This window comes from Gobius niger (assembly GCF_951799975.1).
Source record: "Gobius niger genome assembly, chromosome: 14".
NCBI classification, from domain to species: Eukaryota; Metazoa; Chordata; class Actinopteri; order Gobiiformes; family Gobiidae; genus Gobius; species Gobius niger.
This window is the reverse complement of record NC_136865.1, coordinates 17,828,091-17,845,562: the sequence shown is the minus strand read 5'-3', so window position 1 is coordinate 17,845,562 and position 17,472 is coordinate 17,828,091. Positions and strand designations below refer to the sequence as shown.

General features: G+C 40.0%; 1 protein-coding gene across 1 annotated transcript; it reads right to left on the bottom strand.

The window, feature by feature from the left end:
• Nucleotides 1–2,176: 2,176 nt before the first annotated feature.
• On the bottom strand, nt 2,177–16,062 carry LOC306973632 (neurocalcin-delta B). Its single transcript, XM_079570603.1, has 4 exons — nt 15,868–16,062; nt 5,653–6,092; nt 4,255–4,360; nt 2,177–4,070 (listed from the first exon to the last, which is right to left on the bottom strand). Exons 2-4 carry the CDS (start codon nt 6,028–6,030, stop codon nt 3,976–3,978), a joined length of 579 nt encoding a protein of 192 aa, XP_079426729.1. The 5' UTR covers nt 6,031–6,092; nt 15,868–16,062; the 3' UTR covers nt 2,177–3,975.
• Nucleotides 16,063–17,472: the final 1,410 nt, after the last annotated feature.

Below are 17,472 nucleotides of genomic sequence, written 5' to 3'. Positions count from 1 at the left end.
TTTATGTTTGTAGCTATTATTTATTATATCAAATTATTTTAACGTTATATCCTGAAGCTTTCAAGTTTTTCTTAACATTTCAGTGTCATTTTGTCATCGTCACAAACTACTCAAGGTGCGCGTCATGCCTTTGTAATTATGGTGAAACACGTAAAGTGCCTTTTGTGGGACCAGTCAAAATGAATAATATGGCACTTGAATATCATGTTGGTCGACTGTATAGATGTGTAAATTGAATTAAAGACTGCAGACAATGAAATGTGCTTTTTACTATTTAGACTTGTATGTTTACAGTTCCACTAAGACTCAGGTTTATACTATAAGTTTTCTAGTAAGTCATGGTGGATGGGAGTTTTGAGTAGTATTGAGTAGTATTTCGTTGGACCGCCCTTAGCTTTGATTACGACTTTTGAATAAGCCTCTGCAGTGTCTAAAGATCCAGTGTTTCATTAACTTTTCACCAAACTCTTGCGTTGATTATGGGAGAGTGTGACCACTGTGCTAAGCCTTCTCCAGCACATCCTACAGATTCTCAATGGGGTTAAGTTCTGGACTCGGGCGGCGAATCCATGTGTGAAAATTATGTCTCATGCTCCTGAATCACTCTTTCACAATCTGAGCCCCATGAATCTTGGTTTTGTCATCTTGGAATATGCTCGTGCCATCAGGGAAGAAGAAATCCATTGATGGAGTAACCTGGTCATTCAGGATGTTCAGGTCGTCTGCTGATCTCATTCTTTGGGACCCTAGATCAAAACAGTTACTTAGTAAATCCAGGTGGTAAGGCTGTGTAGGTTTCAAAAGCAAACTTCAGTTCACATACAGTTGTGCTCAAAGGTTTACATACCCTGGCATAATTTTGGATATTTTTTGGACAATTTTTCAAAGAATATGAAAGATCGCATAAAACGTTTTAGCTATTTTCAAATGAAAATGAAAAAAGAAAGCACCAAAATGACCCTGATCCAACGTTTACCCGTTCTGTGTATTGCCCCCTTTAGCATCAATGACACTTTGGAGTCCAGTGTTTTGACAACATATTTTAATTTAGTTTTAGTCTTAGTCTTTTGACGTAAATGTAATTCAATTTTAGTCAAGATTTAGTCGACTATAATTGCAAGTAAATTTAGTTGACTAAATTTAAGACAAATTTAGTCAACTTTGCATTTATAATAGCCTACTCATTATAATCATATTTAATCATGGAGCTGCTCCTGTGGCAGTGAGTTTACATGATATGAGGCTCCTAAAGTCTCTTTTTTCATTTTTATTTAGTCTTATTTTAATCGACTAAAATATCTGACATATCTATGACATTTTGTCATAGTTTTAGTCTCAGGAAAAACTTTTAATTTAGTTTTAGTCCAATTTTAGTCATTAAGAATATCACTTTGACTAAAATTAAGACAAAATATTAACACGAAATCAACACTGTTGGAGTCTTTTGTGGTAGTTGGAGAAGGTTCTGTATATAATCTAAAAGGTAAAGCGGCCCATTCCTCTTGATCAGGGTCATTTTGGTTGCTTCTTTTTACATTATGATTAAAAAATGGCAAACTCAGTTTTCTTTTCACAATAAATGACTTCACACAACCACTATGAGTGAAAAAGAAAAAAACGTGTGTTATCTTTCATATTTTTTAAAAGTGGTCAAAAAAACAAACAATTCTGCCAGGGTATGTAAACATTTGAGCACAACTGTGTTTTAAATATGTCCAAGAGCATTAAAAAGGAATGGTTTTACACAAAAGAAGCACATGCACTTCAGAACACGCTGGAAAGGCACAAACTACAGAATTAGGTCTTAAACAAATTAAGAATCCATGACAGCATATTTAGTTTGCTAAGACTACTATATTTCCTGAAAACCTGCATTCAAATTATTATAAAGGGTTAACATGTACCCTGTTGAACTGTCCTGATCCAGCCATTATACTGTTCCTTTCATTGCAGGTAAGATCAAATTGCAATGTCAAGGCAGAGCTCTATATTAGCAGTCTCTTAATGAAAGCAGTGTGCAAAGATGTCCTTTCAACCAACTTGATGAATGAATCAGAAACCTTTGTACTTCATTTGTTTCAGCAGAACTACACCGACTACCTACCTCAGACTGAAGATTATGAAAAACAAATGGCCATTCCATCGCTTTCCCATTTTGTCTTTATTAGAACAACAAAATGGACATTCTACACAGAGCATGTAATGCGAGTTAATACAAAACCTACAAAATGATACAGTGACAATGTTTGTTCGACAGATATAGCCTCAGTTTAGTATAAACGGGTGCAATACTGTTCTCTTTTTTTCATCATCTACATTTGGCACGTGACCACAAGATGCTAGAAAGTGAAATGCGGGACTGTCCTTTGCCTGACTATGTGAAAAGAGGCCAAAGATGATCACTGCCCGACTCGTCCGTAGTGAAAATTGCTTTGAGGTCGTTGTTTTGGCCGAACCAGTCGACAGAAGCTGATCTCAGTGCAACAGGATGTCGGGGCAGGTTTAGCGAAACGTAGTGGAAGCTCATAGCTCTGTGTTGCTTTTTCTAAATATTCAAGATAACATTGAGCATTTTTTGATTTGGAAATTGATAAGTAAAAATACATTCAAGATCGCAGCAACTTATGTACAGCGTAGGAGAAGTTTTCAAAGTCGTCAACTTGATTTGCGGTTGACGACTTCGGAAACCTCTATTGCTTTGGAAAACTCATGGACGACTGAGAGCGTACACAAATGTGATTGTGGTTCTCGAACTGTGGCTTATTCTGATGGTACTGCAGGTAATTTAGTCCTCGGTTTGGCCCAAAACACAGCCAAATAGTTTTCAAGGTACTACTTGGTATGAAAAGACATTCTTCAAAGGAGCACCGTTTATGGATGAAACTGAATAATGCCTATTTTTACCGCCTGCACGGGAAATCTAATCTCAGGGTGGCAGCTCATGGTGACACGCCGTAAAAACGTGTATCTATTTTCTTCCTGTCACAAACGGGAAAAAACAGCATCTTCTAGAAGTGTCAGCGGCTTTTCAAAGCAGATTCGTAGCGATGCATGTGGTCCTCTCCTTTTCTCTCAGACGCTGTCTCTAGCAGAAATGATTATACTGTACATATTATATTATCGTCAAGTAAAATAAAATAAAAGGTTCACATTCAAATAAGTTAAAAGTGAAACGCGGCCAATTGCCACGATGCCTCCTCGTTATAAAAGAAGATACATCCTACATTATATTTTCATAGATCTAACTCTTTTTTTTTTTTTTGCTTACACTTCAGTTTTAACAATAGCTGAACAAAGAGAACACAGCTTGGTTTATGCATATCTTCAAAATGAACTGATTGATTGCGAGGTGTGCGCGTTGACATAAAAAAAAAAAAAAAGTCTCTTTCCAAACAACTTTGACAAACAAAAATCAAGTCTTCATTTAAAATCCTCAGTCAGTTTTGGTTGAATGTAACATACTCCTCCGAAAATGCACAATGACCTGTTTGTCCCTTCTAAAATCCTTCTAATTTTCATTTTCTAACCTACATTTCCCAGAATGCCTTTCTCTTTTTGTCAATACAGCAAATTATGACAAACTGTTCTATCCAGTGTTTTAGATGCGAAATACTTCTCAGTCCGTCAACCCACGTTATACCAGCAGGTGTCCTCGTCGAGCAAACGCTTTGAACGTAAAAAAAAATAAAATGAAATAAAAAAAACAACTTCAAACTTGGAGCCGTCTCATGGATGCGCTGGACAAATCCTTGAGCCCTGTACCATTTAAAGACCCCCGAATGACCCAGCCATAGAGGTACATGGAGACCGCAGTACTACAATGCTTTGGTTTAGGACTATTTACAGCTGCATGTCAGTGTACGGGTTTACATCACAGGGGCTTCATGTGCCTCTATAACATTGGCTGTTCGCGTCGGCGCGGAAGGATCGCTTCAGTCTATTAGTGAAAACGCTAAAATAAAAAGTCCAAGGGGTCTACTGTCCCGCGCTGCTGGGGTCGCACTGGAGCAGTCGGACGATTGACGGGTCGTTCTTGGCGCCTTCGACGAACTCCTCCAACGACAGCTTACCTGAACACAGATAGAAAGGGGAAAAATGTCAATACATCAAATATTACAGAAACTTTATTCTTCAAAAAGGCTGGGTCATTGTTTATCGCCACCTAGCTGTAAGCTGAACCATTTAACAGTACTCAAGCAAGCCCTTAGTGCAAGTAAGTAGGCAAAATGGGGGGAAAAAATTAAAAAGCCATACCATCTCTATTTGTGTCCATCTGTCTGAAGATCTTGTCTGTGCGTTTCTCAGGTGTGGACTCATCTTCAGGCATTTTCATCACAGAAGACACCATTTTATAGATCGCCTGCAAAAGACAAGGACAGGCAGCTATTATAAATATGTTTTTTTTTTCACAATGAATAATTCAAGCTCCAATGGAATGAAATCAATGGAATCAAAAAAGAATATCTCACAGATTTTGTATTTTGACAAAGCATGAGAAATGTCTTAGTTTCCTGTTTTTCTTTTATTACACATTTGAAAGATGTTTTGCTGGTTTCTTCTAATTGACACAGACTTTTACACTCTGTTTTATAATCAAAGAAAGATAAATAAAAAGTCTCATTGTGTTGCCTACTGACGGTTAACACGTGCTCTCGCCGCATACAGTGTGGCACGAACTTGAAATGGGATTAGCGTTTCTTTGGTCCTGGCTCAGTTTAGCTCGATGTGTGATGTAACGACATGTGGAGAGGATTTCTGTTTCGGTGCGTCGGAGCTGTCGGCCAATCAGTAGTCGGGATGAGGCGGCGACAGGTGCGTGCAACGAAAGGGTGGCGTCATACGAGTCAAAGTGCACACCTGGACATTATACTGTCGGCAAAACATCTCAGCTGTATCTCAAGAAAGCTCTGATCTTACATTTATAATCAATTTTATATTCAATGAAACGATACATGTAAAAATATCTATATTCTCCAGGTCTCATTATTCTGCATAGCTAAGGAAAACAGTTTGGCCCCTGTCCTGTGTGAAGAACTGTTGGTAAACATGCACAGCAGCTGGTTGTCTGACTGTGGACAGTGGAACAGAGGGCACAGATGGATCGATCAAACGGCGGCTGCTCCAAAGCTGCTTGAGAGTTCAGACCCGTCCCAGAGACATGTGGACTCATGGACAGATCCGGAGCAAATCTGGACATCCTTAATATGCAAAATCGACTTTATAGGGCTTTTCGCCATGCTACAGTGTTGCCCTCACATTAAAAAACATACCTGGAGCAGTGTTTTGAGCCACTCACGCACCTTAGAGTCATTTTTGAATCTTGGCAATTCCCAATAAGCCCCTCCTGTGGTCCTACACACGTGCTTCTTCGTCGCTTTATTCGTTGATTTTCTTGTTGTGTTTCACATTTTTGTCCGTTTTTGGCATGATTTGGCAAGTTTTTTGTCGCTCTTAAGTCACCTTTTCATTGTATTATAGTTGCTTTTCCGGCACGTTTTTGTCTCTCTTTTGTTGCTTCTTTGGCGCGTTTTTACTTTTTTTTTCTTCCAAGAAGCTTCTAGATTTCTGAACAGGTGGGGGTTAAGAGATTGACATCCTAATTTCAAGAAAGCACAACTAAAGATACAAATAAGTAAAGTTCTAATCACTCACCGTCACAATCTCCAGCATCTCCGCCTTGCTGATGTAGCCGTTCCCATCCAGGTCGTACATGCTGAAGGCCCATTTGAGTTTCTGGTCGAGCCGGCCGCGGGACGTGACGCTGAGGGCGATGATGAACTCCCGGAAGTCGATCGTCCCGTCCCCGTTGGCGTCGAAGGTGCGGAAGACGTGCTCGGCGAACTTGGACGCGTCGCCGTAGGGGAAGAAGTTGGCGTAGATCTTCTTGAACTCCTCCAGGGTCAGGGAGCCGCTGGGACAATCCCGCAGGAAGCCCTTGTACCACTCGGTGATCTCGTGTTCGGTGAAGTCCGTGTTCTCCACCAGGTCCTGCATCACATCCGGACGAAGTTTGCTGTTCTGTTTGCCCATGGCTGCTGCTGCTGCTGCTGCTGCTGCTGCTGCTGTTGCGGAGGTCGGTGTGCTTCAGACGGCTGGAGAAAGAGAGACAGAAGTCCATTAGTCACTGAGCTGCGGGCCACGACACACGTTAAAGTAAAACAATCCCACGCGCTTCAGCTCTATAGCTTTATTTTTTACCCCTGAAAAATATATTCAGAATCTCAGTGAGACTTTCCTGGTTGAATAAAGATAAATCTACTTGATTTCAACTTTTGCATCATGAGGAATATTCTCAAGAGTGAGCTACAAATCCTGTCTTCGTCGGGACTTGTAGCAACAGAATAAAATCCACCAGCCCTGCAGTTTAGACCGCCGCAAACAAGTTCTGAAACTGTTTTATTTCCATGTTCGCATTAACTCCTGGATGTCGAAAAAAAAAAAAACTGTATGGGCCATTTTTTTTTAAAAGTTGTTCAGCACAATCAGCCAATATCCTGCTACAACTCCAAAAACTACTACAGCGCAGACATGGCAATAGCTGAACAACATCTTGCTTATAAAAAGCACCTTTTAAAATGTAACAACCTTTAAAATGATACCAAATCTTCCGATATGGCTCTAGCTTGCAGTATAACAAGTACAATTGGCAATAAAACTACAGCATTTCAGCAGGTACAACAGAATGTCAGTAGCACTCTGTTCATTAATCGCAGAGCAGTGCTAATAAATTCCCTTTTCACCTTGCCCTAATGTCCTCCATTTAGTCTTTCCATCAGCCTTTTACTGACTATTATGAATCCACAGTGCCATTTCGTGCATCTGAATGACTTCAGTGGCTCAGCTGTGGTCTCTGAGGAATAATTTGTGCAGTTTTTCAGCGTTAACGACGTAGCTTCCCTCCGCTCGTCTTTTGCATGTTACCTCTGCTTCCTGTGTCATACCAGCAGCATGCAAATAAACCATAAAGTCGAGTGCTAGAGAACTAGAGCGCACACCCTGCTTCAGAGGAGCTGCGGCATCAGGCAGGTGTTGATGTGACTGCAGAGGCCGCCACAAAAACTCAAACGTGACACCGCAATTCTATTTTTCACAGTGGAAGACACACGATAAACACTTCACGACTGCAAAACCCAAGTGTAAAGTATGTATGAATGGTTGACACCGACACCCACTAAACAAAAGCGTTTTTAGAATGAAGACGTAAAGCTAAGTTTATTACACCTCTACAAAGGTTGGGCGACATAGATATATTTTTAAATGAGGTATGGATCATATTGCATATATCGGTATAAGCTATCAAGTTAAAAGGGACTATACAGAGTTTTAAATGTTAAAATTAAGTATTTTCCTCCCTCTATATGTTCCAGCCATGTCCTAATGTGTAGAATGAGCCCAGGCCTATTCACCACAACTGCCTCTAAAATCCTGCACTGTCACTCAGAAAGTTGTTTCTTCGGTCCGAAGAGCAGCCATGCTCGAGCTTAATATAGAGACTACAGTTACACACAAGACCCGAGGTGGCAGTAGTGAGCATAAAATGACCAACTTGCATTTATTCTCTTTAACAAAAAGAAACAGGTAATCTCAAGCTGATTTTTAAACAACTTTATCTTAAACTGAGCACTTTATAAATGCTGCCCTCAGAAAAAGATTTAACTATTTTATTTTATAGGCTATTTCTATTTAAGCAATCATTTTATTTAAATGTGCGCCTTACGGAGCTTTGTTATACAGTGTTTATGTTTCCATTTTAAAGTAGTTTTCAATAAAACTACTCTACTCAAATACTCATATTTGGCTTTGACTCAACATTTCATTTCACAGCTCTCACTTTGCAGAAAAAATATCGCGAAATATATCGTATATCGACATTCAATCTAAATATATTGAGATATGAGTTTTGGTCAATATCGCCCAGCCCTACAAACATGTCCTGAAATGCATGTGATTCTTGTTAGTCTCATATCAGTTTACAGGTCTTCTCTTCTCCGTTCAGTCTCCAGAACTTGTTTAAATTAAAAAGAGACGTTTAATTCAAATGTAACGCTAATCATAAAATGAAAAAAAAAAAAAAAACAGCAGAAGAAATAAAACGAAGACTTTTAGAGCTGCTCTGTGAGTCGAGGTGAACTCTTGATTACACTTTATGGATGCTGGACAGGGTTATTGGCTGTAATCAGTTTTCTTAAGCACATCCTGCTTTAGACACACGATTAGTCTTTTGAGCATCTGACGAAAATCACTGCTTTGTAATCATAACACAGCACAAAGCACTGGCCCTGGAGCTCTTGCACAGAGCCCATCTCTGATGCTCAGTGCTGCGGCTGAGCTCCTGAGGCTAAAGATGAGAGCGAGGGAAGCTATTCCGAGCTTAGCCGCAGATGGAAACAAATCAAATTAGCCCCGTCCGCCACAGTGCTAATACTGCACTTCATGCTGCATACAGATGTTATACTTAGATTACTATAGATACATAAGTAATACCAAGATGCAGTCATGTGACCAGAGTTTTGGTAAGTAATCTGGATTGTAAAATCTGGCTCGAAGGACCAATATTTGGGATGATTTTCTGGAATTCATCCACCCAACACTTTAAAGCGGATTCGGACAAATGAAGGGCAGTTTTAGAGGTTTTAATGTAGGTTCAATCAAGTCTGGTGATCTGATAAGTAATGGAGGACAACTTATTATTATTGTATGAGTAACAAGCGGTTACACACAAAACTGATCATCTAAATCACGTTTCTTAAATTAGCATAGATGACACAAAATAGAGCCAGACACTAACAACTTTAAACCCACCTCTGTCAGACGCAGACATTTGCACTGACTGTTTAACTATTTATCTGCTGCTTCGCTACCTAGCAACCATAAACTCCTCCCACTTCGTACGACAGTAAGAAAAATAAAGACAAGTTTGGTAAAGGATACAAGTAAGATTTTTGGTGTGACAGGTCATTTATATATCATTTTGGATTTTGAACACCCTTTGATCCACTTTTATGAAGAATACAAACTTGTGTCACAAATTAAGGATTGAATTTGAGGGCCCTGTGTTTTTTCTTCACCTGGGCTTTCAAAGATGCTTGACGAAAACTCTGCAACAGACTTTTACAATTTATAACTTCAAGCCAGCAATTAGAGAGCGGTTTGAGTCCAGGTTCTGTACGGTATAGCTGAGACGCGAGTGCTTCCAGTTTTGTATTCAATTTAATGCAATTGGAAACCACTCATACAACATAATGGGTTTGTGTCTGGACTACAACCCTTTCCTCAATGTTGCTCGCTGCTGTCTCTCTTATCATTACCACTGTCTTAGAAACATGCTCCAATACGCAACATGTTCCTGACAAAATGCTACACCCACGGGCCTCCAAAATGAGTCCATCGCCTTTGACCTACACACAGCCTTTTATCATCAGTTGTAATAGGCATTCAGCGTCTATATCAAGCTCAATAAGGCATAGGTTATTTCCCGTAAGATATTATTTAGCAGTTCCTCTAAAACACTGATGCGATAATGAAGCATGCACTGAGTAGGCAGATAAAGCTTAATTTGTTCATTGACCAACTAAAACATGCACTTTATTCAATGAACAAAAAACAACTGAACTACGATGCCGAGATCCGGCTCGTGACCATTTTTCACTGTGCTCCTGTCCTTTCCCAGGGGTCTGACTGAAGTGTTGACATACACGTGTAAATACCATGGACATAGTTCACCATTAACACATTCAAGCTGCCTTTGCCTTCGCCTTATGCCGATGCCCCGATGATACACACAAAGGAACCAAACACCAATTTTTAACATAAATCTCCTCCCATGTGATTTGGAAAATGTGATAAGCTTTGTCCGGAACTACATTGACCCGCTCCAGCTTTCATTGTTTATAAAAAATCATAATAATAGCAATAATTGGGTAGATTTGGTGGCATTTACCTTTTTTATGATTTGATGATGCTTTAGTTCAGCACTGGCAGGACGAGTGTTAAATTTTCAAAGTTCTCAAAGTTTAGAAACCTCAACTTATTTATTACTTAATAAATAAAGAATGAAAGAAATGCATTTAGCAGTTTTTAATTAAGCTAATCACCAATGGAGACAAGGACAAAGCATCTTTAGCGGCTTAATATCCCACTAATTATTATGCTAAACAGTAAACAAATATGATCAGCACTGGTGTAATTAATAATTAAATGGAGACAATTATTTTTCCAATTAACAAATGTCTCATTCCGTTAAAGTCTACTTTAGCTTCATTTCGCTTGCGCATGAAACAACGGCGGTCACATACTGGCTAATTACCGCTCTTCAATGTTTCCGAGGCTGCTTTGAGGTTTCTACTAAATGATATGCAAATGTCACGCATCTCAATTCAATTATGGTTTCATGTTTGTCATGTTTAAGTGATAATAAGGAATAATCAGGCAGCAGACAGGCCATGCCACACAGAAGCCTCAAGGCTAAAGACTTTTCGAATTAAAAACAACAACAATTGAATCCATTTGTTTACGATGAAGCTGATGGCTTTATGAAGCTGTCGGCATCCCACGACCTGATCGGACCGTAAGAGCTCGCGGCTCTATTTGCAGGCCCCTGGATCACTGTCTCCAATTAACAGCTTAAGCTCTTACCTGCTGTTACACAACACAGAAGACAAGAGCAAACGTCACAAGCTCCTGTCATGTCCCAGGACACAAGATGCTGCTTAAGGTCTATGTGAGGGGTGAAAGCACCACTGAGGGGACAAAGGGCCTGGGAGAGGGCACTGACCTCCACAGGTTTACCAAACACGAAGATGATCACTAAAATGTATTCCCTAATCTCTGAAGATAAATAAATGATTCACAATCAACCATTTCCTTCCCATATGTTTATATTTTGGCTCTTTACTTGCTCGTCTAATGAGAGTTGGCCACACCACATCTAAAAAATAAATCATAGGCATTTTTAAGGGTTATAAGTGATACAGAGTGACAGACCAAATATATGTTTGCCAAAAACTATTGAAAATAACACACTGCTAGATCAAGTAACCAGGCACCAATGATTGTATTGTATCCAGCTTGTATTGGATTAATGCCATATTGTGTACACCTACAGTATTTAGGGCTATGCATGAATTTACTGAATCTTATCTGATTGTATTTAAAGCTTGTGACAACCTCAACTAAGAGCATGGTAGTTTGTAACAGACAAATCGAGAGCCAATCCAATGAAACAGCTCATTCTTATAACTTTAGAGGAACAGAAAAAATTCTGCGTTAAATAGTGGAAAGGGTTCATTTATCGTTTAAACTTTGTTCTGTTTTAAAAGTGGGGGGGTCGTGATACCCAGCAATTTAAATGTCACTTAATAAACTTCTACAGGCAAACGCTCTGTGCTCAATAGCTTTTCCACTCTTGTGCTGGCTGAACACATTTTCACCCAAACACCAATTCCATCGATCTTTCCCATGCCTTAATTGCAAATGCTTGGGGCTTAAAACTTGACTCACTCTTTGCTCCCTGATCCGAGGCAGCGTGCAGAGCGTTCAGCACAGAACATCTTGTTGTGGCCTCTTTACGTAACAGACCGAAGTGTCCATTTATATCCCGCAGGTAAAGCTCGACCCGAGAGTCGCAACAGATAATCCAAGACAAACACAGAAGCAGCAGAAGAGCCTCGAGGGAGAACCCATGCCCAGATAATGAAACTGACCCCATCACACAGGGCTATATAATGAAACACCAAGAAACGGGAGACATTTCTGTCCTATGAAGACAAAACAAGCAAGTTTGCTTCTTACACCAAGCTCAGACACAACACAGAAAAAGCTTTAATAAAAGATAATGATTTAAATAATAACACAAATGGCCATTATATGGAAAGTATGATTAGATGAAGAGTTTGTTAAGGGTTTTTTTAATATGAAAAGGGTCTGAGCGCCCAGCCATTATGTGCAGCAGCCTTTTCCACTGACTCGGCTGCACATTTTGGTATCGCTTTGTATCACTGAGATATGATCATGCAGCTGTTGCTTATGGTCGGTCAACATACTGCTCTGATCTGCTGTAAAAAAAAATACTTATGCTAGTGGTTCTCAAACTGATAAAACACAGTACTAGCTCAGGAAATATTTGACCTTCCAAATACTGCCAGGCCTAGATCAAGATGAAATCAAGACTAAACAGAATTAAAAAGAATAGAAGCTAATGCTGCAGAGAAGAGCTCAAAGATCCAGGTCTCTCTTCAGCTGTATCTTGTGGTATGAATGTTTACGCTAACAGGAAAGTACTTAAACCAAATTCAACAAAGAAAGAGCCTCATACATGATACAGCTTTAGGTCGTGTTGTGTTTGACAAAACTTTGAACCAGATCATGACAACAACATGATGCTTTAGCCTGTATGCCGTAGAGTTTGATGAGGCTTGAGAGGCATCAAATGACATGCTGTAAGTAACAAGGATTTAAATCGAATCCTTAAACCAAACAACACCTCTGCCTTGACCAAACAATAACATACCACTGTTACACCAAGCTCAGCCCACTGCAAAACTGGGGCCGTCACCATTATTTTCAAGCCCAAATTGAACGCAGACCTCAGAGCGACCCTTTCACCGTCCTAACACTTAGTTTTGATACCCACTAAAATTACCCTTACCCTTTTCTGGCTTACAGTCACATGCCTGATCACCTGGTCGTCTTTAAGCGCCTGGCCAAAAAGCCTGCGCTTGCATGGCATAGCTGTGCGGGGCAACCGCGCTCATGTTACACACGTGGAGAAGAGCAGCGTTCAGTGTGGCGTGCTTCACCGGCTCCATGAATATCTGGCTGCAACCCTATATGCGGCGTTATTTGGTGTAAGGTCAGGGCTGCTCCACCTACGCTTTGAGAGGCACATTTTTATCTTGGTGCGAGATGTGTGGTGATAGTGACAAAAATAACTATCTCAATATCGTTGGGCCTTTTCGTATATCATTTTGGAATAAACCTAAATGGGAGTTTCCTGCTTGCGATTATATAAGTTTTGACATAATGATTTGGTTCATACTGTACTTTTGAGTAGTATTACAAGAAACACATGAATTGGTGCTGATTCATTTAGTCTTAGTGTAGGTTAAAGTGTGACGTGAAACAACAGAAGTGCTGAAATGTCATTATACCTTAGTTGTTTACTGTAGTTCTGTACCTTTTCTGTTCCCTTTTCATTTTCACAAGCAGTTTTTACAGCCTTTTAATGGTTTGATTGCTCATATACTTACATTGTACTTATTCCCCATCATTGCACATCTTCCAAACAAACCATCTTGATTTGAATTGTTCCACATATTTCCCATATTCTTCATAATGCCACTTTCTCCCTTTCGGTAGAACTGCTTGTCGGATTAAGTGTGTGATGCTACTCAACTATCAAAATAATCCATGAATTACTGATTTAGTAAAGGAACTCTCTAGTGTGCACAAACTGTATCAAGGGTTTTATCACAAAGACCATCACCTTAATCAGCGCAAATGCTGATTAAATAATGGGGTGCAGTTCTATCAAGCACAAAAATGAAATTGTTAACGTCTCCTTTTTTTTTTTTTGGATTAGATTATAAACTCTATCCCTTGTTTCACTCAATTTGACCAAGTTTTTGTTTCATTCAAAACACTGGCCCCTCTCAGCCGCCCGTCCTCCCATTGAGAGAGAGAAAACTGCCCCAGACTTCATCATAATGCAGTACACATGAGCGTGTGTTGTCAGTCTGAGGCTTTGTGCGTCAGGGCCCTGCAGAAAACCCACAATCATGACAGAGAAGCCATTATGAGCCAGCGGATCAACAAGATAAAAAGTGTAGTAACATCCAGGAGGCTGGAGGAGCGGAAGCTTCACTGCTGCACAAACGCTTACACCAAACTGTCAGTGATTACAAGAGGAAAAAAGGCTGTTTGCTCAGTTTACCTCAGCCAGGGGGGTTGAGAAGTATCGAGATGCACTTTAACTCATAATCTAATCAAAAACAGTTGTAGGGTTAGGGTGAAATGAGTAAAGCCAAAGCATATTGTTGAACACATCTTTCTCTCATTTAGGTTCCCATCATGTTTGCTCTAAAAAGCTCCAATTCAAAGCACTGCTGCCCAGACGGATCTAACTACAGAGGATGCTACCAGTGTGGTCAGTCTTACCCCAAAACAAACCCGCATGACACCCACGCCAACGAAAATAGAGCATCTTTTTTAAATATAGTGCACATTTGTAAGAGGTTCGCATCTTGAAATGTTTGGACGGCTGCCTTTGATCGCTAACAGCTTATTACGCCCACTCCACCCAGTAACAAACGCGTCCACGCAGCTTGGCCGTTTGAATGACCTCAGTCGCCGCCTCAGGTATAAATTAGACAACAGGAGGAAATTGAACCATAGTGTTTCCTATTGACATCCCACATGAAACCAAATCAAGCAAGCACAAACCTGCGGGACACCGGCCGAAAGTATGAATAATTCACTCTGGTCCCAATGAGGATCTCCTAATACTTGAAGCCACTTTTAGAAGCAGTGTCCTCAGCCACTTAAACCTCCTCTGCTAGGTTTATAACAGGAAACAAACACTGCTATTAAGCTGATAAGACAAATATTGCATGAAGATTGGTTCCCCTCTATATTTAAGACAGGAAAGTCAGACAGGATTTTCAGGGGAGCCCAAACAGAGAGAAAACTATTGTGATTTTTTTTTTTAGTGGTAGGGGGAACCAGATCATTCTGAGGAAACCTGACAGATAAACTAACTCCGGCCCGGGGATTAAACCCGGGTACTTCTTGCTGTGAAACGAGAGCACTAACCACTAATGTGCCGCCCAATGAACTTAGTTGTAGGACCTGCTGTCATCATAATAAGACGGATAATGTAATTTATTCTAAAATGAGAATTTTGATCTGTATTTTGCCACAGACTACTGCTATACTAAGTTTTATAATGAATACTTTTTTAGTACGGTATAAGTTTAAGCACATTATTGGTGCAGCAGAAGATGAATCTGAAAGCTGATAATTCTTCCTAATAAGATACTTTTGTAGAATTTCCACCTGACACTTTGCACTTTGACTGTAATGTTTTGACTTCTGGTTCTGCACTTTTCAAAGAGTTCACAAATAGACATAGGAGAAAGATTCCTTAGTTCTTCTTCCAATGAATGGCTTGATATCAAATGACAGCTGATTGAACCGCTGGGACGTGCACAATGGCATTTGCACACATTGGCTTTTAAATGATTCACGTCATGAGTCACTGTGTACAAAGGCACAAGAGCATCAATGAACGCATTCCCAAACACATGCCAAAAAATAACAAATATCGAGCACTGAATGACAGCTTTAAGTTGAATGTTAAAAAGATGAAACCACGTTGGACTCACGCCCCAGCCCAAAGCAGCAGCTGCCTCCATCGACAGACAGTGTTTGAAACGAGATACCCACTTGCCTTGCCTTTTAACTAAGGCACTGGGACTGGCTTTTCCTCTTCTTGCCTGCTCTTCACACTAAAACACTACGATCACCTACAGCCTCTACCCTCGTCCCCCTTCAATGACTTCATTTAGGACAAGATAGGCAGCCTCATCCGATTAGAAATATGAGTAAAGCTTTATCCGCTGTTAGCATCTTCTTCTTGTTGCGCGGCTGCAAAGTTACCAAAGTCAGTGGGCGGATATTGTCACTCTATATTTGCCATTCCCACGATCGCAGATATGCTGGTAAAAAAAAAATCAACCTGCAAACTCTTCCAACCTGAGCGACAACAGGAAATGGTAAAAAAGAAAAAAAAAAGGAAGGAAAAAAAAGGGAAAAATACACACACACGAGTCAGTGGCAGCAGCAGCAGTGGCAACAGTAGCGACAACTTACCTCGCTTTGAGATGTATAATGATTGTTTTCTTCCGATCGCTTTAATAGTCCATTCCTTTGCGTGTGGGGGAGGATTTTAGAATCAAGTGTGGCCGTGGACTGTGGATGCCAACAGGTTGTCCTCCTGAGCTGCTCGCGGTCCAAAACTCCAGCAGGCTTTGGGGCTGTAGCGAAAACTCAGCTCTGTCTGACTGTGCCTGTGCCTGTGGTCACGTGGTGCAGCCGCGGCCAATGAGAGCGCGCGCTCCCCGGTTATCCTGGTAACAAGGGAGAGAGGAGCCAGGAGTGATGTGATTAGCATGTCAAATGTATGGAAAATGAACAGAAAAGTTTGGTGATTCTCTTCCATTTTAGTCGAGTTTTAGTCGACTAAAATGGCATGTAAATTTAGTCGACTACATTTAAATCGAATTAAGTCGGCTTGGCATTTTTATAATATTTATTCATATTTAATCAAGGTGCTCTTATTCATGGAGCTTCTTCCACATGAACAAAGAACTGTTCCTTTGGCAGAGAATTTAAATGACACGAAGCTCTTGATGATTTTAGTCTCCTCTTTTCATTTTTATTCAATCACATTTTAGTCGACCAAAATATCTGCACATTTTAGTCACAGTTTTAGTCTCATAAACAACTTTTTATTTAGTTTTAGTCCAATTTTAGTCAGGAAAAATATGACTTTGACTAAAATTATGCTGAAATATTTTAGTTGACGAAGCTAACACTGCTTTACAGGTGGCAAAGTTTGGCACAGCAGCAGGCAAAGGTAAGAGAGACAAATGATCTTGCATTGCATGTTCTGGAATTACATGTGTAACAAAATACTTCTATGTGTGACTGAAAGGAACAAAATGCAGAAGCAAAAAGGTGAAATAGCCCTAAATGACATATAAACATACATTTTAATAAAGTAATTTAAGATAAACAGACCAAAAAAGTCCATGTCATTTTTTAAATGACATGGACTAATATAATTCTATGCCTAACTTGTGTGTGTAAGGCATGCAGCTTATAGAAACATGTTAACATTGACTTGAGACCTGAGATAGAGTTTTTATCCTAAAGCATTTAGTCTGCCGCTATGAATAATGATATACATACACACCACTGAAACCTTTTTTATAATAGAGCTTTATGCAAATTCTAATAAAGCTTTATGCAAATGTTTTTTTCTGGTGAAAGCTTCTTTCCATTTCGCATTGAGTAACTCTAATTTGCTTGTGTTGCTCTTTGACATTTGCAAACCCTTTGCAGGATTCAAATAAATAGCAAAATCATAAGAGTGGGATTGCAAAGGAAATCCTATGGTTTCCTGTGGTATTTGAATAGCCTACGTATCCTCTTTCTCTAACATATGAGTGCAATTATAAAAGGAAGAACGTGCGGTTGTGCAACAGTACAAGTCAATAAGGACAAAGATTGCAATAATACCCATCATGCATTGTACCTATGGGACAGGTGCACTCATGCAGGCACATTGGGCGCCATGCTTTGCTTAAGATGATTAGTTGGAGTCAAAGCCACTCTGTCCCAGCAGGGAGCATTTCCTTAATGGCCTTAAAAAACGCACCTGGTTGGGCTGACTCAGCAGAACCCAGATACAGA

Excerpts from the sequence above, each read along its gene's own strand:
- LOC306973632 (XM_079570603.1), bottom strand. The coding sequence starts at position 6,030 with ATGGGCAAACAGAACAGCAAACTTCGTCCGGATGTGATGCAGGACCTG. Across the intron at positions 4,361-5,652 it reads AGATGCTGGAGATTGTGACG|GCGATCTATAAAATGGTGTC; the intron begins GTGAGTGATTAG and ends TGTCTTTTGCAG. Across the intron at positions 4,071-4,254 it reads GATGGACACAAATAGAGATG|GTAAGCTGTCGTTGGAGGAG; the intron begins GTATGGCTTTTT and ends ATCTGTGTTCAG.